General features: G+C 33.9%; 1 protein-coding gene and 1 non-coding gene across 2 annotated transcripts in view; one reads left to right on the top strand and one right to left on the bottom strand.

The window, feature by feature from the left end:
- Window positions 1-277: 277 nt before the first annotated feature.
- Window positions 278-23,607, bottom strand: part of STT3B (STT3 oligosaccharyltransferase complex catalytic subunit B) — a 100,383-nt gene continuing 77,053 nt past the window's right edge. The window contains exons 6-16 of the mRNA XM_047738981.1: window positions 20,263-20,361; window positions 18,541-18,687; window positions 17,580-17,628; window positions 16,063-16,217; window positions 13,889-14,100; window positions 12,024-12,211; window positions 11,264-11,435; window positions 10,186-10,359; window positions 7,332-7,445; window positions 4,627-4,839; window positions 278-1,904 (exon numbers count right to left, since the gene is read on the bottom strand). Coding sequence (XP_047594937.1) covers window positions 1,824-1,904; window positions 4,627-4,839; window positions 7,332-7,445; window positions 10,186-10,359; window positions 11,264-11,435; window positions 12,024-12,211; window positions 13,889-14,100; window positions 16,063-16,217; window positions 17,580-17,628; window positions 18,541-18,687; window positions 20,263-20,361 — 1,604 coding nt within the window. The 3' untranslated portion in view covers window positions 278-1,823. The remainder of the gene's footprint in view (window positions 1,905-4,626; window positions 4,840-7,331; window positions 7,446-10,185; window positions 10,360-11,263; window positions 11,436-12,023; window positions 12,212-13,888; window positions 14,101-16,062; window positions 16,218-17,579; window positions 17,629-18,540; window positions 18,688-20,262; window positions 20,362-23,607) is intronic.
- LOC125089924 (U6 spliceosomal RNA) lies at window positions 12,953-13,057 on the top strand. Its single transcript, XR_007124100.1, has one exon. It is a non-coding gene; the product is annotated as a U6 spliceosomal RNA (small nuclear RNA).

Here is a 23,607-nt window from a genome sequence, read left to right as displayed (position 1 = left end):
ACCTATGTGATGAGATGATGTGAGGTGAACGACATATGCACTATGATGTGCGATAGGCTACTACTGACCTTCTGAAGATGCATCATTAAGGAGGATCATTTGCTTCTGGATCACAGTTGACTGCAGGAAACTGAAACTGAGGAAAGCCAAACCACATAGAGGGAGGACTACTATACACATACTCTCTAAAATCTTTATAAAAGTGAACAAGGAAGGAATTATGTGTTCAGTACTCTGTAACTCCTTTCAAAAATAAAATTTTTATGAAAGACAACACTTAACACAAAATTTGAATTAACTTTATTTCCCTACAGTCAACAACTTCTCCGCATTGAATTTTAAAGCAACAAAGTAAAATAAAATCCCCCAAATGACAAGGTATCGGAAATCCAGATTTAGTTACACTTTATTTGTGAAAATGTTCAGCCATTTTATTGGTCTGTAAAAGAACCATCATCTGGGTCAAAAATGAATTCTATAAATCAAAGAATATTCTACACTTTGGAAAAGAAAGTCAGCAGTAACATTCTCACTGAATATTGTAAATTACACTTTTCTTCATAAAAGGTACATACTATTCTGTACTTTTCCACCAAAAGCAGTGGTAAGTTATGCTTGTTTATATAAAAAAAAGTTATATCCTGTGGCAGGAAAAACCCTTTCTCTTTCACTTTTACTAAACAACTGGAGAAAATTTTCAAGTCTATATAAAGTTGCCTATAAGCTGGAAAATGAACATGTTCAATCTCCATTTATATTTTAGTGCATTTTTTGACAATTGTCACATTTTTAATAAAAGTAAGAAAATGCATATAGCATTAAAGAGTGTTTCATCAAATGCTTTAGGGATTTAAAAAAATGAAGTGGAGGATAAAATCATTGTGATGGATGAAACTATTATAAAATGAGAGAAATCCAGGCAAAGTTTACAAATCCTTTGTCATTTTGAAGAGTCACAGAAAAGGAACTTTGGATACCTGTCTACTTTAAGGGTTTTCTCCTTAATCTTCTGCATGTAAACATAGTGCTAATCTCAGTGATACCAAACCCCATCCTGGTAAGCAACATTCTGTGCAGTTGCCATGCCCTCCAAAGGATATAAATTTAGCCCTTGAATGAACGAACAATGCATGAGATCTGCTCTGTTGAGTACCTGGTGAAAACAACTGCTAAAAGCAGCAATGTGTCAACATAAAAAACTATTGGCATCAATTAGTTACTCAGAGGTCCATCTTTGAAACAGCAGCTTCTTCTTTGACAGAGCAAACAGTAAGCAACAGAAAATATACATTTGATGAAACAATCTTTGCACTGGAGAAACATGAAAATAAATATAGTTCAAGGAAGTATAATTATTTTTCTAATACCTCTTTCTCCGACCTGTACTAGTTTACTGGTTCAAGAAACATCACATTTTGTCATTTGTATTTTACATATTGCTATTTGGGTAATTCAAAGAAAATGTAGGTCTTGTAAAAAATAAAAACATTGACAAGTATGCATGTGCCAGGGACCAAATTAGAGGGTTCTTTGGTGCAATTAGTCCAAATTCTCAGATTTGAAGGATAATATGTACCAATAAAAAAAATCTGCTGTTAGACATTTACAGCAGTGCTCTGTCTTGCTTCACATTACAAATAGAAAATAGCTGTTCTCAATAAGCCAATTTTATTTTTTAAATCAGGCATTGCCAGAAAATTTTGTACATTAATCTGGACCAGTGATGGTTCTGTACCCTCTGTTGTGAAACATGACATGAGCTAAAGGCAAAGACCGGTTCTCACAAGGACAACTGCTTCAAGTTAGGAACCAGAACAGTGTATTTAAACAGTCTTCTTAGATATTTTCTTGCCCTTCTTAAAAACTAGCTTATTTTTAATGTAGCCACGCTTCCTTTTTGTAGTCTAAAAAAGAAAACAGAACACATGATATTAGTGTAGGTTTCCCACAAATTAAAAAAATATTATACACATGGTTTATAGCATTTTTATGAAGACTGTCTTAATAAAGCCCTTAGAGTTCATCCTATAGCTGGACTTGAACAATCAATGAGCATCAATAATAGCTCTATGCTAAGTGAGCTTAGAAATTCAAGGTAAATTAGACTAGGTCCCTAGCTTTAGGATGAAAGCACTTACCACAGTATTCCTCAAATGTATTTCATATATTCCTTACCATTGGGTAAATGAACTCTTTCCTCTCCTCTCAACCTTTAAATGCTTAGCTATAATTATTACTCACATTTCCAGGCATAACAGAATGTAACACTAGACTAAGGAATCAGGAAATGTTAAATGTGGCTCCTGCTTTAGCCTCCAAGAATTAGCTGTGTATTAAAAATACAAAATAACTTAGGAACTTTCATTATGTGTAAAATGATGATGATTGTACCTATTTACAAAAATGAAAGAAATAAAATTACTTGGCATAGTCTCCCAATTTAGGTAAAAATTAAGTACTTAAAAAATGAAATACAAAACAAAACCAAACACCAAGAAAAAAATTTCATAGATTTAAAAAAAAATAACATTTTTCTAAACACTTCAGGATCCCACTAAAATACTTTCAACAGATGTTTTCTGGTGTAAGAAACAAATCACTACAAATGTGTGTTAGAACTTACTGCAAAAGCATTTGCTGTGGTACAATCTTAGAAGACTAATCAGACAGACACATGTGTCTGCCACTCTGACACAGCCACAGATACTGAAAAGAGCAAACACTTTTAAATTTAAAGCACTTATTAGAGGCTGAAGACTTAAATACAACTCTTACAGGTGGTTTTAAAAACTTAGGGTAAATGCTATGTCATGTAATTTATGATGTCAGTTTAAAACAATTTATAATTTTTCCTAACAGGCACAAGAATACAAGGCAAATGCAGTCCTTCTTAAGGTTATAAAAAGCAGCTACTGCTAACTTGTTCATAATTTATGCTACTTTATTATTAATTTATAAAGGCAAAAAAGTAAAAAATTTCAGAGGGCACAATGTAAAAATCTTCAAACCTGGTCAAGGAGTTAGTTTCCTTATCATTACCCAAAGATTTCTAACATGAAACCTTTTCTGTAAGATCTTATAAAATGCCCCAGGTCTCTGTAAGTATGTAACTAGAACTCAGCAACCCATGCCAAAAAGTCTTTCTCCAGCCCTGGACTACATACAATTCCTAGTGCCTCAGCCTTGTCAGCTTTGTAGTAGCAGAAGTAAGTTTTCAAATGACTACACAGTCCCAAAAAGTAAAAACTGGGGTGGGGAGAGGAAAGCAAATATTCCTCTAGTGCTAGTATAAAACAGAATATGAAGACATGGAAACCTGAGATTCAAAACCCATGTTGCTGGCTACTAGAATATAGGTTTTGGGCATACAAGGGAGACTAATTTTTATTTATTGATTCATTTACTGATTTGGGGGAAATCATGGGAAGACAAAAGAGGTCAGATTTAGAAAATTCACTATCATCAGTTAGCAAGTTCAACGGCCTTGTTTCTCAGAAAGGGTAGACTTTAACGGGGCTTAGATGTCTTAGGAATAAGTGCCTTGAGACTAGCAGCATTTATTTTGACTTCTACACTGATGTGACTCACCAGTTTCTCTGCCCACATGCCTATGAAAAACCAGATCATTTGTCATTTGATGCAAATACTGTTCAGTGAATTTGATATGACTAACACATGCATGGCAGCTCCATGTGACATATTTAAATTTATGAGTCTAGATACAGTGACTTATACCTGACAGAAAATATTAATTTAAAAAGTTTCTATTTATATAAATGATCTATACTTTGAATATATTTTAAGCAATGCAAAGAGAAAGACAACTGCTCTAATGATTTAAAAAAAAAATCCTCACCCAAGCAATGTAAACCTAAGCATCTTTCAAGACTTAAAACTGAAATGGGTCTAATAATTAGTATTATAAGGGTAGTACCTTAATATAGAGAGCAACCTATATAAATATTCATTTTTAGTAGACCATTATAGCAAAGATTAGATCTATTTGGCTTAAGTGAGCAATAATGACCTTCAATAAAATACTTCATATCTTATTAAGTATTTATTACAAAAGGGCTAGAATAGTCCCATCATCATAATTCCTTGTCTACAACCTTTGTCATGATAATTACATTTAAAAATAATTCTTATGATGATTTTTTAAAATTCAAGACTCTACCAATTCAGACTTAGTTTTTACTCAGTAATACTGTAGCAACATACTAAGAATGGAACATGACAATGCAATGTAAATTTGCTTTGACTAAAAGATGAGAAACCAATCACATTTTTACTTTCAACAAAAGTTCAGAAAGTGATGGCCACAGATATATTTTACTTTCAAGTAAGTCTTACTAATGGGAATGATCCAAACTAAAGCCTGAATACTTCTGGAAAAATCTCAGGTTTGTTCATCGATAATCATGATACTATCCAGAAAAGGCTGTTGTTTGGGCTATCTCAAGTGCTCAGTTTTAAAAGAATGGCCTGCTGCTTACTTTGTATATAAGCTATAGTCTACAAAGATCTGGCAAATGAAGATTAGTAATTTTAAGTAACTGTTTTTCAGACAAACCAATGAACTCTGAGTTACCCTTTTATAGACTAATGACTTCCCTTGGCACCCACCTTCTTTGACAAATACTTCTGTTTTGGGAAAATGTTGGTGACTCGAGGTTTATGGTCTAGTGTTTCCCTGTTATCAGGTGCTTTCACTTTATATATCCTCACAAGCCAGTGTTCTGATGTAAAGGCTTCCTCCAAATGTTTGAACTTAATGTCCTTGTTTCCAATCTCAGCATTACGTGTTCGATCAAAACCTGGGGGTGTACGAAAATCCAGCTGCAAAAGTGGCATTAGTATGAGATGTTAACCGTACTGGAAAACATTCAGTATTAGAAGATAGTAAATGTTATAATCAGAGCAAAACTCTCTCCCTTTAAACTAGGAAAACAGAATCAGAGCAATATATCATAACATTTCTCATATGTTCCTAACTAGATAGGAAGAGAGAAATTAAATACAGCAGAATTAGAATTTCACTGAACCCTTAGAGTAGATGAGCAGCCTACGGGCATAAAAAACCTAAACAGCCAATCAAAGGAAATCCATTAAAGCCCTCTTTATTATAGGTATACAGAGAGAAACATACAGAAGGGATTTCTTTTCTGTTTCAAGGCCTTGCTCTGTCTACTCTCTCAGCCTGAAAGTTCTTCATCCACCTTCATTCTGCTAGGCTGGCTCCTCTCTATCCTTTGGTCTCAGCCCAAACACCAGGGAAATATTTTCTTGAAACTGGTGACTGAGAAGTCTCTTCCATTGTTTCCTCATCTTTTACTCTATAGCATTCACTGCTAAAGTTTTTTATGTATTTTTAAAATTACCTGTATCCTCCACCAGGATGTAAGCTGTAAGATGACTTTATCTTATTCAGAGTGTGGCTTTATCTCCCCAGTATTATTTGTTAAATAAATGCACAAGTAAGCAGCGATACTACATCCAGAAAGTGGAAACTATAAAGGAAGTTAGAAAAGCCAAACCACAGGAGGATTTATGAGGAATGAAAAAAGGAAAAAGTGGGGAGAAGGGAGAAGATTTTAAGAAATTCTCAGACTAAGTTTATGTTCACACAGAGCATGAGCAAATTCAACTTTAAAAGAAAAACAAATGCTAATGAGGGCATAACTTGTTCTTGCTTATCTATAAGATAGAAAAGTTGTACTCATGTCTTAAACATTTATTATTCTTTAATAGGGAAGATATCAAAATGAAAGCATGACTGAAGTATGATTTGAAACTGTTGATAAATTTAAAGGACACACACATGAAAAAGTCTTTTGATGCTATCACTATGACCAGAAAAATAATCTTTGAACCATTTTCTGACCTAGCTAATTATCATGGGTTAAGTGCTTCTTTCTTACAGGAGTTTAGAGACCATGCAGTTGCCTTCAAAGAAAATAAAAATACAAACAAAACCCTAAATCTTGTAGTAAAATTACTGTCTATTTTTTTTAAGTCACCTGCAGAATATAAATATAGTCAGTCGTTGTATAATAGCATTGTATGGTGACAGATGGTAGCTACAATTATGAACACAATGTCTAAACTTGTCCAATTACTACAATGTATACCTGAAATAAATGTAGTATTATGTTGCCAACTGTACTTCCAAAAAAAAAGAAAAAAAAAAAAAAAAAGAAAAAAACCAGAAACAGAAAAAAAGCCACTTACAGAGTATAATTCCAAATGAATAATAATTACCTTGACTCCTATATAAAGTTCAACAAGCAATTTTTCCTCTACCTTCTAGTAATCAACCAGAAAGCAACATGAAATCAGGCAGTTTGTGCTGAAATCTTAGTATGAAGGTCTAACCTGATACTATAGTCATACAATGTAAGAGCTACAAAGAAGCCCAGAAATCAAGTCATCAGTCCAACACCCATTATATACAGACAAGGAAAAGAATGACTCCGGGGAGGATGTGACTTGTCTAAGGTTTATATAACCTGACAGAGCCACAGCTAAAACCCAGGTAGTACGGCAGGAAGTCCATTCTTTTCTTTTTGCTACAAAGTCTCTTTACACATTCACTCATTTTGGGGGCCATTAAGCTTTTGTATGCACATCATTCTAATATTCTAGGAAATTCTTACCCAGATAGTCCCAGCTAGCTGGGATAAGAGAACAGAGATAGAGAGGGTATCAGAAGTGACTATATATTTTGACTCTTTCAGACTTTTCGCCACCGAACAGCAAAGTAGCCTACTTAAGATCATGTGGTTTCCTACCTAGAAGACCTCTCCTTAACAGAAAAATGTCTTCCAAAAGCATGAGATCAAAAGTTAAGATGGCAAGCGAAGGCTGAATTTGAGCCTAATGTTAATTAATATTTTGGAAAGAAATCTTGGTTCTAAAAAAAATTTCCCCCCTAACTTTTTACATAGTAGTTTCAGAAATCTAAATTTAAGGGGGTGTGTGGACTCTTTAGATAGCATATTTTTCTTTTTTTTTTTTTTAAAGATTTTTATTTATTTATTTGACAGAGAGAGATCGCAAGTAGACAGAAAGGCAGGCAGAGAGAGAGAGAGAGGGAAGCAGGCTCCCTGCTGAGCAGAGAGCCCGATGCGGTACTCGATCCCAGGACCCTGAGATCATGACCTGAGCCGAAGGCAGCAGCTTAACCCACTGAGCCACCCAGGCGCCCCAGATAGCATATTTTTCTGTACAACACAACGAAAACATTCATTATCCTGTTTTCTGGAGGCAAACAAGACTACTTTAAAAATATTCCTTTGAATAAAGATTATAGGAAAACTGATGTAACCAACCTGCATTTCTCCAAATCTGTAGTATGACATTTTATACATAAGGCAATTCAACAACGTGGGGGATCCTGCTTTGTCCACACGGAATTCTCCTTGTGGGGTAAAATAGTCACTTTCCTACAAGAAAAGAAATCAAAATTTCTGTGTCAGTTCAATTTAACACATTCAAAGCTACCAGGTTCCCCCCTCTCACTTCCTCATAAAGAAGTAGCTCTTGAGAGTGATCTTCAGAAAGCTATTATTTAGTTATCTCAAAAAATATGGTATTAAAAGATTAATTTATAAATTTAACATGACCTCTAAAAGAAACCTGCAAAAACTATCAAGGGTTTTTTTTTTTTAAGCTGGGTCTAGAAATCATTTATAAAAAATAAACAAGAGTGTCTAAGAAAAAACAAGAAAAGAACTTTGTTCGATGAGGGAGGGCAGATTTTAAACCATGTTATAAAATCTCAATTATCTAAAAAGAATGGTGCCAATGCATCGTTTAATACCAGGTAGGCTAGCCCTTTACTAACTGCTCCATCCTCAACCCAATTATACCTTTTTAGAGTTTTCCTAAAAGTTATTTATTTTTCCATATGAACTCTAAATAATCAGTTCTTTGGTTGGGGAGGAGAAGGTCTAAAAAAACTGTGGTAGTTTTTATTGGAATTACATAAAATTTATAGATTAACCACTAAGAGGGTCAATTTGGAAATACAGATAGAAATTTCTTGTCTGGGAATTTATCCTACAGAGATATTTATATATTGGCAAAATAATGAGTATATAAAGTTATTTATTATACCTCTGTTTATTAAGACTAAAAACCTGGAAATAACCCAAGTATCCATCAAGAGGGAAAGGTTAAATATATCATGGTGCACAGACACAACTGAGCAACCACTGTGTAGATGTGCAATAAAGGAATGAAGAAGGCTCTCCACATATTCTAATATGGGACGTTCTCCAAGATATATGGCAAAGTGAAAAAAGCAAAAACAAAGTATATACTTTGCTACTCGTTACCTGCTTAAATAAAAATCATAAGAAAATAATAAAACATGGGTCTTTTTTTCCCTTGGGGGAGGGGATAAATTCTTATTGTATATCTCTTTATATTTTATTTATTTATTTTTAAAGATTTTATAGGATGCCTGGGTTGCTCAGGTCATGGTCCCAGGGGCCTGGGATGCAGCTGAGCCCCTCATTGTTGGACTTCTTGCTCAGCAGGGAACCTGTTTCTTCCTCTCCCTCTACTCCTCCCCCACTGCTCATGCCCTCTCTTTAAAAAAATAAAAATAATTTATTTGGGACAAGAGAGAGCGAGAGCATGAGTATGGGAGTAGGGAGGGATAAAAGGAGAAGGAGAAGCAGACTCTGACTCCTGACTGAGCAGGGAGCCAGATGAGGGGCTTGATCCCAGGACTCTGAGACACTTAACTAGCTGAGCCACCTAGGTGCCCCTGTTTTTTATTTTTTGAATCATGTGAATGTATACTTATTCTCAAAGTTCAAAAATACTCAAAAGCATGGAAACTGGATCATAGGTCACAATTTTAACACTGCTAAAGCAAATCCATAAATGGAAATCACATACTAGAAAAATTAAGATTAATTTAATACAATGAAGTAGTGTTTTAAAATCACAGTCAAGGGAAACCATCACAGCATTTACAGCTGAACAGAAAGTTGGGAGCTTTACTTCATCCCTGTCATATGACACACATACATACATTTTCCCAAAAGTTTTTTTTATTCTGGATCAGTGGTTAATCTTACTCTTGTCTTTTGTCCCTTCATCATGTAACCACAATGCTGGGTGCCCATCCTCTATGAGCTCACAACTAAGAGGGAGAGAGATCTTAGAATCTATGAACGAGACAGGCTGCATGTGATCTGATGATAAACAAACACACAGATGCACCAGAGAAGGGCTTTGGGAGAGTGGATAAATCTGTGGTAGGGAAAGTATTCCAAGAAAGAGAAGAGTATATAAACACAGGTATCACATAAGTCAAAGAAAGAAACCACAAGGCAAACTTCACAGGCTGGAGTAGATTGACGGATGGGAAAAAGTTGAGAGGGACAAGAGGCCAGAAAAATAAAGGAAAATATTAAGGGCTTTACATTCCAAGCAAAGGAGTTTGGATTTTATACCACTGCTTCAGTAGAGATTATTTCATACCAACCCCTAGGCTGAGCTTCATCTATATCCCTACAAATTTTCATAACAGCACCACAAATTAATTACTCCTGGCTTGTCCATTAGTGACAATCTGTGCTACCTTAGTCACCATTATAACACCAGAATCAAGAATGAGACCTAATGCCTCAAGCATGTAATGCTGACTGGACAAAAATAAGCTGCCCATAGCACCAAGCTGACAGTGGCAGGGTTTTAGTTCTAACTCCCATCTCTCTGATTTTAAAACCCTTAATATACTAAAGGCTTTTAAGTTGGACAACGATATGATCAATGTCATGTTAGGGACAGGAAACAAGACTGAGGCAAAGAGAACAATCTCAAGGTTACTGACCCATTTCAGGTTTATAATCATAAGGGTTAGTATCAGAGTAGAAGCAATGTAAACGGAAAGAAAGGGCAGAACTGAGAGGCTGTGAAGGAGTAAAAAGCAAGAGTCTAGAGAGGGGACAGTTTCACAGGAGAGAACAGTAGTATCAGTGAATTTCAAAAATTTTAAACCTGGAAAAATGCTCAATGCTTTACTATTTCAATAAATAGTAAAGTCAGAGTAAGGGACTAATTTAGGATATAAGATGATGAAAATAAATATGATACAATTAGCAAGGTAAGACAATTACAAGGACAGTGGCAGCTGTCTCACACATGTAGAATGGTCAGGTTTCTCACCCGAATGTCTTTTGGATGTTCCCCTTCAGCTATCCTAACCATCCAGAGAAACTTGTTGATGTCATCACCAGAATAGCCAATAACTCCTCCAAAAATAACCAAAACATAATCTACATCCAGACTTCTCATGATTTTATAGGCTGCTGATTCATTTGAAGACATAGCTTTTCCCACCTATAGAAAAATGAGAATGTGTGTATTTAGTCCCATAGTACACTAAAAATAAAAATTAATGAATATTGGACAGAATGCACCACAAGAGTTCGACTTACATGGAATTCTTTTCTAAGAGATGATTTGTTACGAATTCAACAAATTTACCAAGTTCTATAAGCACCTCACTTACTACAACCAATTATAGCAGGAATGTCAACATCTGAATATATGTTCTAATGTTGTGCTAATAATTAAGCTTCATGGAATTAATATTTTAATATAAAAGCAGGCAAGCTTAAAAGAAATACAATTTCTCATAACTTCAAGGCCAAGGATGACCAGCAATCTAGCTGATAGAAATATATTCTTCTTCTCGGTCTACCAGATGATTAGCTACAATGCTAACACAAATAGAACTCATTTGCTTAACATCCATTATCTATTTAAAATCTTTAAAGAACAGAGAGGTGATTATCTTAATTTATCCAAATTACTTACTTAATAGAGTGAACATGATTTACATGGCCATAAAAATGCAATACATTTGGCTTTACATACTTGCAAATAATTTAAAAATGGAAAATACAAGTTAAACAATACTTAAGTCTCAGGTTTTGCCTGATTTTCCAGTGAGTTAAATTTGTCATGCAATGTGCCAGAAATCAGCCTATTTTTCTGAATGATATTTAAATAAGTAAATACCATTCTTAAAAACAAAGTATATAAGCATACCCTGAGTTTACTTTATTGAATAAATGAGTGAAATATTATTTTGAGAATTCAGCAGAGTACTTTTACCCACATTTTCCCTACTCAAACACAAAGTGAAGCCTAATTGTGAAATACAAAGATTTAGCAAAATATAAAGACTGCAAATTATAAAGATTTATAATTTTTAATCTTTTGCTTATCAAATTCTTACCAGTGCTATGTGGCTGTTATTCCAGGTGTTATTATCCACCAAAGTAGTTCTATTAGCCATTCCAGCTATCTGATAGCCATAATCCCACCAAGACATCACTCGGGCATGTTCATCTGTATTTTGCCTTAGCCAAAAGTAAGCTTCTCTAAAATCATCTAAGATATTCCTGGTGCTGAAAAGAATCACAATATTCTTTTAAATAAGATCTTAAATGTGAAGAGAATCACTTAAAATCTTGAGGTGCTAAGCCATTAAATAATTTCACATTTTAAAATCCTCAACAACGGGGGTGGGGGGATACATTAAGAGCTAGACCAGTGCTTTTTAAACTGTAATATGCACACAAATCACTTGGCTATCTTTAAAAAAAAAAAAAAAAAAAAAGCAGATTCTGGTGTACTAGTTCTGGGGCGGAAATGTCCATAGAAAGGTAAAAGAAAAACATGGTGAATTCAAATGCAGAGTCTCACAAACACCATTCTATCTTTGAATTCTATCTTTTGAGATAGAAAAAAAGGATAGGTAAAAAAATCCCTTTATAGCCAAGTTATTTTCTTTTTCTTTTTTAATTTGAGAAAGAGAGTGAGAGAGCACAAGCAGAGGGAGAGGCATTGGGAGAGGGAGAAACAGATTCCCCACTGAGCAGGGAGCCCAACCCGATGCTGGGCTCACTCCCAGGACCCCAGGGTCTTGACAAAAGCTGCAGGCTGATGCTTAACTGACTGAGCCACCCAGGCGCTCTGCCAATTTACTTTCTTACCCATCATGATTATAGGACGCCAGGACCACACTTGGACTGGAGTAGGCATTGCTTGTGACCCAGGTACAGTGGACTGCAAACATCATCAACAGCATCAGCATCAACATGGTGACAATGCTTTTTATATTAGGACCTAATCCTTCTTCAGTTTTTTCCTGTTCAGTTACATGTTTCCTCACTTTACCTGCCTGAACATAGAAAAACTGGTTAATAGAACCAGAAAAACTAATAATTTAACTTGTGTCATTAAGGCACTCAGGGAAAATGTTGAGAGAATGTTAAATCAATTTAATTCTTTGAGAAGGAAAATGTATAACCATCAGATAGTCTTGTGTGGGTGATATAATGTTTTCTAAAAATTATCAAGGTAGATTTTAAAGTCAAAAGTGAATGAGAAGGATTTCTGGGACTAAACCCAATTCAGGAGCTGATCACAAAGTAAAATACCTCTAGTATAAAGCTTTTGAACCCAGGTGCCCTTATGTTTTACTTAAATACAAAGGGAAAAAACAAAACAAAGACAGAGGAGATAACTGGTTATTTTGGCCTCATTCTGGCAACCTTTTCTTTTAAAATCTGAATTTATCATTCTGAAAATGGCAATGTCCACCTATAATTTAGACTTGTAGTAATTTTAGTACAGGAAAAATCTGCATTATCGTAATCTTTCAATTACCAAAGCCTCAAAATAACGGGCTTGTTATTTGGTTAAGATTACAATCCTGTTAAGATTACATTTTTGAAAACAACAACAAAATCCCAAAAGAGTCAGAGTTCTAGATTGCAAGGCCAGTTTAAAAAAAAACCACAAAACATAACCACCACAAATGCAAGAATGTGCTCTATTAACACAAATCCACATGAATTCTATTGGACCTATAATAAGGAAAGAAAGAACTTCAAAGTTAATACTTATACTGGGAAGTTTCATTCCTTTTTGGTATTTAAAAACCTAGTGAATACTCAAATAGTGAAGCTTAACAAGGTCCCTGGACAAGGATGACATGCAAATTCATGAAACGTTCCATATTTTTTCATAAAAGGTTCTTTTTTGCCCCCCTCTTGAAAATAAGTAACATGGGACTAAACAAACAAAAAAAAGACAAGTGCCCTTACAAGTTTTTCTACACCTACACCAAATATAATCCTGCTGTTACGTGAGAGGTCAAAAGTAAATTACATTATACTGGACAGCCACCTGTTACTAACAAACTAGAGGCTTTTTTTTTTTTTTTTTTTTTAAGAGAACAAGATAGAGTATGTGTACACATTTGTGCAAGCTGGGGACACGAGGCAGGGGCTAGAGGGAGAGAGAATCTTAAGTGGGCTTCATACCTAGTGTGGAGCCTGATGGAGGGCTCTATCTCACAACCCAAGCCAAAATCAAGACAGACATTTAACCAACTGAGTCACCCAGGTGCTCAAGAGGCTTCTTCTTTTTTTTTTTTCTAAAGCTATTTATTCCCTTTATTTTACTTTTCAATCAAATATTTAAAAAGTTTACACTGAATATGGACCTAAAGGATTAATGCTTGTACACATCGTTTCAAAAGGGTTTATAGTGCTAAATTTTGTGTAACTAAGGAGAGCAGAAGGTTTTACTCTCAAAAGTGGAGGGGTTTCAGATAAAACCTGACCAATAAGAAAAGATAATTCCTTCTCTGATTATACTATATTTTCTTCTTCTAAGCTAGAAGACCAAAAGACCAAAGAAGACCCAAATGTTGACACAAACAGTAGAGACCAATTAGAAATGTCACAGGTTGTCTAAATCCTTATTTAATCATTTTTCTTAATATGTATAGTTCTTGCCATGGTAGAAAAATAAAGCACATAAAATTTTTAAAGGCCTTATAGATTCCCACCTTATCATACAAATTTCCTGGGTTTCTTTTATCATCCTCATCACTGCTATCTTCCACAGGTGGGTTTTCCCTTTTCATGTCATCCCCCAAATAGTGCTCAAACACATTCGAGAAGGCAATTGCAGACAGCATACAGACGACCGGAGTCAAAGTCAGCATCAACCGCACCATCACTCCAGCAAAATAGACAGCACTGATTGCATACAGAGCAACTGCAAAGACAAGTTCTCTTATAACACTTCAGAAAATGTCTACAGAAAACTGAACTCAGTATTTAATACTACATTATAAACCAAAGCTAAAAAGAGACAAATATCTCATAGAGAGCTAATTATTTTTAAATTGATAATACAGGCCAACTGATTTAATAGTCATACTCAGAAATTATAAGGCAACTTGACTAAACACTACATATCAACAGTTTTAGGTTAATGTATCATGATTTAAATTTAATTATTATGGGAAAGATGACAATTTAGTATTTGTCAATAGCATCACATATTTGAAAATCCATAGCTAATAGATGAAAACATATTTGGTGAATTAGATTATTAGGCAAAGTAAGTTTACAAAAACAAATAATCTATAAAAAGCCAATGCAAATATCTGGCATAAAGCCTGCTTTAAAGTAGGAATGAGATGAGAATAATATAATTTATTAACCAAAGGAGGAACTTACAAAGTTACTGCCAAGAGACTTAAAAAGATCTTTTTGTGAAAGTAGTTTTTAACAATCAAAGCTTTCTAGATAATGTGCTAACCACAGGGAAGTCTCCACCAATTCTGGCTAAAGGCTGTATGACTTTCAATGGTCATCAGAGCTCTTATATCATTTGAAACTAAATTTTTTCTAACCATAGATTTATTATACTGTATTCTTAAGTGTACAGCTTAATGAATTTCAACATATGTGCACACCTATGTAATTACTACCCATATCAAAATATAGAACATTTGTATATCTCCCTCAGAAGGAACCCACATGCCTCTTCCCAGTTAATAGCTGCCCTTCCTCCTCCCTATAAAAAAAGGTAATCACTATTTGAACTTCTAAAGCACGAATTCGTTTTTCTTTATTCTTGAACTTCTTAAAATGAAATTATATAAAAATGTTCTTTTGTACTAGCTTTTTATTTACCCATGCTATTCTTTTATTAAATGTTGTCATATATTACATTGTACATCAGAATTTATTTATCTATTCTACTGCTGATAACCTTTGGAATGTTTCTAATTAGGGGCTATAATGGATAAAGTTGCTATGTACATTCTTAAATATGTCCTTTGTTGGATATACACACTTACTTCTCTTGGATATATACCTGGGACTGGGACTGCTGACTAATAAGGGGGGAAAATGTTTAAACTAAGTTCTTCTGAGTGACAGAATATTAATAAGACCTTATCCAAAGTCACTGATCTATATAAACAGGACAAAAATGAATGTCATCCTGGGTTATAACTCACGCAAGTGCTATTTTTCTCTCCTGACTTTACTCTGAAATAGTAACCTGAATGTCGCTCATGGTTCAAACATCATACTTGTACAAGTTCAAGTGTGTACGTTACAAATCTTTTTAAAGTTTCAGATTTAAACAGATACTTCTTGTGATGACTTATTCATGTAAAGGTCTTTAGTATCTGCTTATTTTGTCTACTTATATCTTGAAGGTCAAATCTTAAACATTTGGCTTTAAAATAGTTTGAAAATACCACCTTCTTAGCTGGAAATAAATTCTATCAGTGAAAAGGATGTTAACTTAAAAGTGATTCTTACTCCATTACAAAATGACTTTACACTGAAATTTGGACAATGGATGCTGCTGTGAACTTCCTCCTACTTAAACATATCTAATTCAGAAAATAAAGACTATGTTGTCAACAAAGTTATAATTTCCAATTTTTAGTCACAGACTATAAGGAACATTAATCTCTCAGAAAACATACTCAATTAAATGAAAATTTTATGTAACTGCTCTAAGTTAATTTAAAGCACTTTAATGAGTATATATAATACAAACTGAGTTTTTCTTCACAAAACACGCAAAATGAGAGGAAATTTATCTTGAATATGCATAGACTCAAGCAAAGAAAAATAAAACTTTAAAGTGATAATCTCAATAAAGAAAGTAAGTAATTGTTCCAAATCAAAGTATTTATTAAAAATCTCTTACCAAATACTCTTTCATCGTTGATATTTTTAATGCAGAACCATAGGCCTGCTGGGAAGGTACACACAAGAATATGTAGATCAAAGAAGAAAGATACCCAAGTCGTAGGTTGATGTTCAGACACTGATGCAATAATTGGAATGTGTATTTTTGCATACCTGGCATTTAAAAAGTTAATATTGTTTAAAATTAAATAAAACAGGAATCTCTTTTAGATGAAGAAATTTCCTTTGACTGTAAATATGGTTCCTATCACCCATCCCTTCTTGCTTAAAAGTATATTCCAATGTAACCTACAGATAGAAATAAATCTGGTCCACACTGGTAAACCAAAAATCAATATGCCACTCCTAAAATTGGAAGACTTATCTAAAAGCCAGTTATAAAAGTGTTGGCTCTGACTTTTAATACAAAAGCTTTGTTCAAATAGGAATTTTCTGCAGTTTTGATTAGCATTTCCTACGTTTGTTATCAACAAGTTTCATATCTTTTAGACTTATTACTAGCAGAAATATCTTATCCTGTAAGATACTGTATTGCCACAATACCTTTCTTAACAAGATGGCACAAAGGCAGGTGAGGGAAACCAAAAGGAGAGAACAAATTGTTCCTGAAATACCCTGAGATTCCAAAATAGTCAATTAAATAAGAATGACTTATAAAAATTTGACCTAATAATTTAACCTAATAAGAATAACTGTCTATGACCAGGGTTCTTCCTCAAACTTTTTGGTGATCCACAGGCTGATCTCTTGAAATATGTGTCTAAATGTTAGCTTCAGTCATTTATACATAAACCGCTTATGCCCTTAATTAGACCTGGGCATGAGCCTTTTTGGTATCACACCAAGCAGGCCCAATTAGTAAGTTGTTTATTGGCAGGTTTACTGGGCCACATAGGGAGTAACAAAGAAGAAAAACAGTGGGAAGAGGCAAGAGAGATAAACTGTCATCAACAGATTACATTCTTATCCTCAGGAAAACATTTAGGGACAAAAGTTTTATTGAACTAGTTGTCTCATTTAAGACTAAAATTTTTAATCATTCCATTTTACAGTAGCACTCTTTAAAAATGCACAAATATCCTCTAATGTATTTGATAGACTAAAAATATCAAGGAACTTAGATAATGTGGCATTAGAAAAACTACAGAAAAGCTATGTGTTTATAATACAGAACCTTACGAATTAAAAATTAAGTACTACTAAAAGACGGAATGGTTAAAAATCAATTATTAAAAGGGTACAAATGTTACCTAGAGTGTTTTGACAAACAGAACTAAAATAAGGAGCTGACCACGTAGAACAGAAAGGTATGACTTACATATATCGTACTACAGGTGCACTCTAAACAGGAATTTTAAACAAAGATAAATTCCAAAGGATGATTCAACATTAAACTAGCATATGCTAGGTACTTCAGAAATGTTGCCCAAGTACTGACAGAGATACTATAATACAGCAACAGAGGAAAAAGGTATTTTAAAATAATATTAGGACAAATAACTTATCTGCACTTACCCAGTGTCCCACAATGAGTAAAACCTGCCACTCCATGGTGCAATGTAACCTTGGAAGGAAAAATGTAGAGGAAATCAATCTGCCTTTTTATTGTTTATGTTAACGGATTGTTATGGAACGAATGTAAATTACTATTAAAAGAATTTCAGTTTTCTTTTGTAGGTGACAACATATTTCATACACCTGGCAGTCAGATAAAGTAAGGTTAGTTATCATATAAAAACAAATATCTATGAAGATCACATTTCCAGAGAAATACAAGTTGACAGATAAAATTATAGGAAATTTTCCCATTCTTTTTTAAACTTCCAGTTCACTAGTTAAATAAAGCTAAGACATTAAGATAACATTTGATAATTTACAAAGGGGAAAGATGTCTAAATTACCTAATCCAGTATGCCAAATTTAAATAAAGTGCAAAAATGATTTTAAACATTCTTGCCTTCACTCTTGTCAATTAATCCTTGATTTTGAGCTAGGCTAGTACATTAATTTGACCTTTAGAGAGAAATCTGATTTGTTTCCAGGAACTAATGAAGTCAGGATTAGAAAGTCACTCGGAATCTAGACGCAGATGGAAACTGATTTGGTTGAGTGTTTAAAAGTTGGAAAGAGAAAGAGTGTATGCACACAGAGTAGGGCAAGCTTACCGTAGGTAACTATGGAAACTGAATTTTATATACTTTGGGGGCTATTCACCTATCAAGAGAAGGATGCTTGAAAGTGTATTTATTTGGGACTGAAGCACTAAAATTAAGATATAGTTTAAAAAAAAAATCACAATTTGTAGTGCTATTCAGATTTTAGGACCTCTGATTATTATTTTCATATTGTTTGTAAGGAATACAACTACAGTATTTAACCTAGTAGGATAAAAAGAAAATGTACCAAATTTGTAAAATAATTACCTTTTGGAATAATCTAAAGACAAGATTCACAATCTACAGGTGATGACACCTACCTGTATAAGTCAAATAGATGACACTAAGGAACACAGCACCTGCAGCTAGTGATACACCCAAAAAGAAAAGGGTCTGGAACTCTTGTTTTGTTAATCGGTCTCTCAGATACTGCAAGAAAGCATAAGCTTGCAGCAATGCAAACACACCTAATTAAAGAAAAGGGTGATATAATCAACAAAGCACTTTTCCAAAGATACTTAAAAAGGTTAATTTAAAGAGCTTCTTCGAATACTCTGTATCAAACATATCAAAGACTAGTCATTTCATCTAACCAACATTTCCTTTGTCAAAGAAATTATATATTTTTAAAAATGATCAGAACCCCCACATATGGACCAGATATGAAAAATCTCATTTTCAGTAACTAGAGCCCATTTATCACATTACATTCCTCCCTTGTCCCATATTTTAGTGATATGTTTTCTAGGGATAAAAAAAGTAGAACTGTCATTACAAAAAGAGACCTAAGATTTACTGAAGGATACAAATGACTTGTATCAGGAGAATCCTGATAGTTACTCTTTATGACTGAGTGACAGGATGTGATCTTAGTTACACACTTATATAAGACTCTAAATTATTGAATATAAGGGTGAATGCTAAATTACAGCAGTAACAGCAAAAAGTATTTTTTGTTAAAATATATAAAACAGGACACAAAAGCACTAGGTGTAAAACTAAAAGACATGTGAGAATCCTAAATCCATATGGCATATTGATTTTTCTTTTAAAAATTTATTTTTTAGAATTTTAACCATTTTAGAATGATTAAGTATAATCAAAGATTTAGAATTCAGAAAATATAATAACCCATATAACAGATATAATATAAACAAAAATATAATAACCCATACAACTGAAGTTTTTAGGTGATTATGTATCTTCATACACATTACTATAAAGGGGCTATTCTCAAAACTGGATATACATTTCTTGCATATAAAATCAACTTGGTAATTTTATAATATCAAATTAGAAATGTAAGTAAAAGTATTCATAAAGTGCTATGTAACAGTAAGGTGTGGGTTAACTTTTTGCGGGGAGTTCAAGATTCTAACTTAGAATCTGATAAAAGCTATGGAATACCATATCAGAGTTAAATATACTAATATTTATAAAATGCTACAAATAAAATTACTACCCGCAGACTTCCTGTGGGTGTCATGGACCTTGTGTTAAGAATCTTTGTTAAAGTTTTATTCAAAGGTCTCCCATTACCTTGTTAATTGTGACCTAGACTAATAATGGCAAAGTAGTCTACTCATATGGAAAGGAATTGTATTATTTCATAATCAATATAAAAGCCATTAATTTCAGTTAGTAGATAAAATATTTTAGGGAGATGAAAGGGACATAAAAATAAAACGCTCCATCTAAATTTACTGAAATGCAGAAACTCAGTATACAGATACACTGTTTAATATTTGCTCAAACCAAGTGTATGTTATTTAGTGTTTGCAAATAACATGGATTGTGTAAAAAGGAATATTTTCCCTTTTCAAAACAACAGTAGCTGGGAAAATAGGCACATTTCGGAACACAGTATCAGAAAGTTTAAAAAAAAAAAACCTATGACTTCATATTTTATAGTGGCAATGTTTTAAAACCACTAAGATGAAAATTAAAAAGAAAACGAAAAAAAAAAAAAAATTCCCTTGAAGGCTGGCTGGTTATGCATTCATATATTCTTTAGAAAAAGAAAAACAGATATTTTTTCATACCAGCAGCTGCCATGTGTTCACTTGTCCTGATTGGCTGGAATCCCACAAAGGGTATCTGCATGGATAATATTAAACCCACAATGTAGAAAGTGCTATATGCTATAAAGACAAAATAGGAAACAAGGATAATTTACTACTTAAGTACTTCAAACATAAATGTATATAAATAGCTCATATTTTTAGCAAAGTTTTAATGAACCTTATTTTAAGAACAGAATCTTGAAATGACTGCTCTATTTGATATATAATTGCTAGTTAATTGCATATTATAAATCATGAAAATTCTTTCTACCAATCTTTAAAGTACTTTACTTTAAAAAATATCATTTAGAATAGTTTAGGAGACTGGTGCTGCTTTCCTTTTCCTAAAATGGAATCAAGTTTTCAATCTATCAGTAATAACTGACATACCTCAGAAGCTATATAATATATAACTAATGAAAAGCTATTCCTACTGGCATTAGTCTGAAGCATGACCTAAAGAATACTGATCCTCATCATATACAAATAGCTGCTATCATCTCAAAACTCTCAAGTATTCCACATCCTTTTTATAGTCTAACACTTTACTTTGTACACTACCTCTAAGTAAGAAACAAAAAAACCCCTCCCATGTCTGTCCACTAAGTTTTCTGTCATAAAAGAAGAAAAGGACAAAGTATACAAAAGTCAAGCCATTGAACAGACTAGTTTCTGAATTTACTAGGGTCTAATAAAGGAAAACCATTTGCTCTTGGCATCAAGCATACTATAGTATTCTTGGCTTATATCAACATAAATGTAGGGAAATGGGGAGGGATTAGAATTTGTGTAATAACTTGTTTTGCATTTAGGTGTTTGCAGATCACTATTTTGATTAAGTTCATTACAGAGACGTTAGAATTGGGAATCATTATAATCGGAAGTTATTCAGAAATGAAGATAAAACCCAACTGAAGTAAGTCAATATGAAAATTATTCTATTTATAATGGAAGCTTATTTACATCATTTTATGAAACATAGTCCATAGCTGTTGGCAAATAAACTATTCTATTAGGAAAAAAGACTGTGGGTGTAGTTCGGAAGAGAACTGTTAAAAGTATATCTATCCAAATTCTACACTATTCAGCATTCAGCATACACTTATCTTTCCCCCAATTTAGCTGAGAAAGAATGTTTTTTGGGTTTCAAAAGAAACCCATTTATGGAAGGTAAACCATGGGATAATGGTTCAAATGTTAAGCTGTCTCCCAATCTGTATGATAAGAGATGACTATAGTGTTAGGAAAAGGTAAGAAGCTCAAGTTAATTTAATAGGAAGGACCAGTGTATGTGAAGAAAGTTTCCAATATGCTCAAGATAATGGAGTACTGGTTGTCTAGAGGAGACTACAAAAGTAGTCCACCTAATAATGCACATTCCAGAGGTATTAATGATGGAAGGAATTACCTTCAGTGAGGTATCTGAACACAAATGCATAAAAGGTAAGTGAACCAGAATTTCTATATTATGTGACTTAAACTGTCAATCAATTTGGTTAATAGGATTTCTAGTATCATCATGTTTCTATCAGTGTTGTGTAGATGCCATGGCAGAGTCACTGAGGCAGAATCAGAAAAAAATGGTAACGAGCGATCTTGATCTTGAACAACTACTTAAAAAATTTTCAATTTTCTCACTATAGAATGAGGGGTTTGGACAAAAAGATTTGTAGATCACCCCCACCCTAACAATAAGAACCTAAGATTCTATGACCAACAGGCCTTTTATTAGACACTTACTACTAAATCAAACCTTAGACAAATACTGAACACACTAAGGCACAACTAGAAAGGCCAGGCCTGGGAAAACCTTATGTCATTTACGTATTTTAATTATAGTTAAGTCTACTTATGTCCGAATAGCATCTTCACCCCTTAGGCTAGACTTCTCTTATAAACACTAATGAACACTGAATGTTTTAATACTATCACAGAATCTGGATTAAATATGATAAATGGCACATGATGAATAAAAAAAAAACCTTTTTAAAAAACTTGAGGTGATATTTATGTATAATCATTTAAAAGTGAGTATTTTAGAGGTATTTAGTACATTCACAAATGGCTCTCTAGTCCCAAAATGTTCTCATCACCCCAAAATAAAACCCCACACTCATTAAGCAAGTGCTCCCCATTCCCCCCATCCCAGTGCAGATAAACACAAATCTTCATTTGTCTCTATGGTTTTAATTTGCAAGGTAGTATGTTTTTTGTTTTAGAAAAAAATAAAAAGTAGGAAGTCTCTAGCCCATTCACTTCTTTAAGTCCTATTTTCCAGAAATAATTACTGAAAGGTATGGTGAGCACACATAAACATATCCATATTCATATTCTCTCTCTTCAAACTGGACTATTACTATGCTTGGCAATGTAAAAGCGTAAGCAACCACATGCTTGGGAACTATCAAAGTTTCCTCTCAGGGATCTGCTCAAGTTCATTTCCAGACTTATTCAAAAAGAATAAGGGGCGCCTGGGTGGCTCAGTGGGTTAAAGCCTCTGCCTTCGGCTCAGGTCATGATCCCAGTGTCCTGGGATCGAGCCCCGCATCGGGCTCTCTGCTTGGCGGGGAGCCTGCTTCCTCCTCTCTCTCTCTGCCTGCCTCTGCCTACTTATGATCTCTCTCTGTCAAATAAATAAATAAAATCTTTTTTTTTTTTAAAGATTTTATTTATTTATTTGACAGACAGAAATCACAAGCAGGCAGAGGCAGGCAGAGAGAGAGAGGAGGAAGCAGGCTCCCCGCCAAGCAGAGAGCCCGATGCGGGGCTCGATCCCAGGACCCTGAGATCATGACCTGAGCCGAAGGCAGCGGCCTAACCCACTGAGCCACCCAGGCGCCCCAAATAAATAAAATCTCAAAAAAAAAAAAAAGAAGAAGAAGAAGAAACCTCGTAATAGTCTCAACTCAGTTTATGCAAATCCACAGACATGGTCATTGGTAAAGAAAAAAACTTCATATAGAAAAAAGATACACTAGAATTCAAGCCATTTAGTAAGAGTGATGGAGAGTTGTTCAAGAAAAAGAACCTCAATCTCAGAAAACATTAAAAGACCAGGTGGGACTTTTATTTGTATTACTTTGTAAACATTGGTTAATGCCAAATAAAACTAAATAAATAGAAAGAGGTAAGTTCAACAATATTTTGCCTTTGAATGCCCTTATCCATATTAGATATGCACCAGTGATACAAAGCTAGTAAATGATATATACAATAATCCAAAGAGCAGGATTTTCTTCTAAGAGAACTGGATTCATGTTTTCTCTATTTTTATATTTTTTGGATCACTGATCCTGTGATGTTTACATAGTGGGATATATGTTG

The sequence above is a fragment of the Lutra lutra genome, chromosome 1 (assembly GCF_902655055.1).
Source record: "Lutra lutra chromosome 1, mLutLut1.2, whole genome shotgun sequence".
Taxonomy (NCBI): domain Eukaryota; kingdom Metazoa; phylum Chordata; class Mammalia; order Carnivora; family Mustelidae; genus Lutra; species Lutra lutra.
Note: the sequence above shows the minus strand (reverse complement) of the source record. Positions and strands in the feature narration are given on the sequence as shown.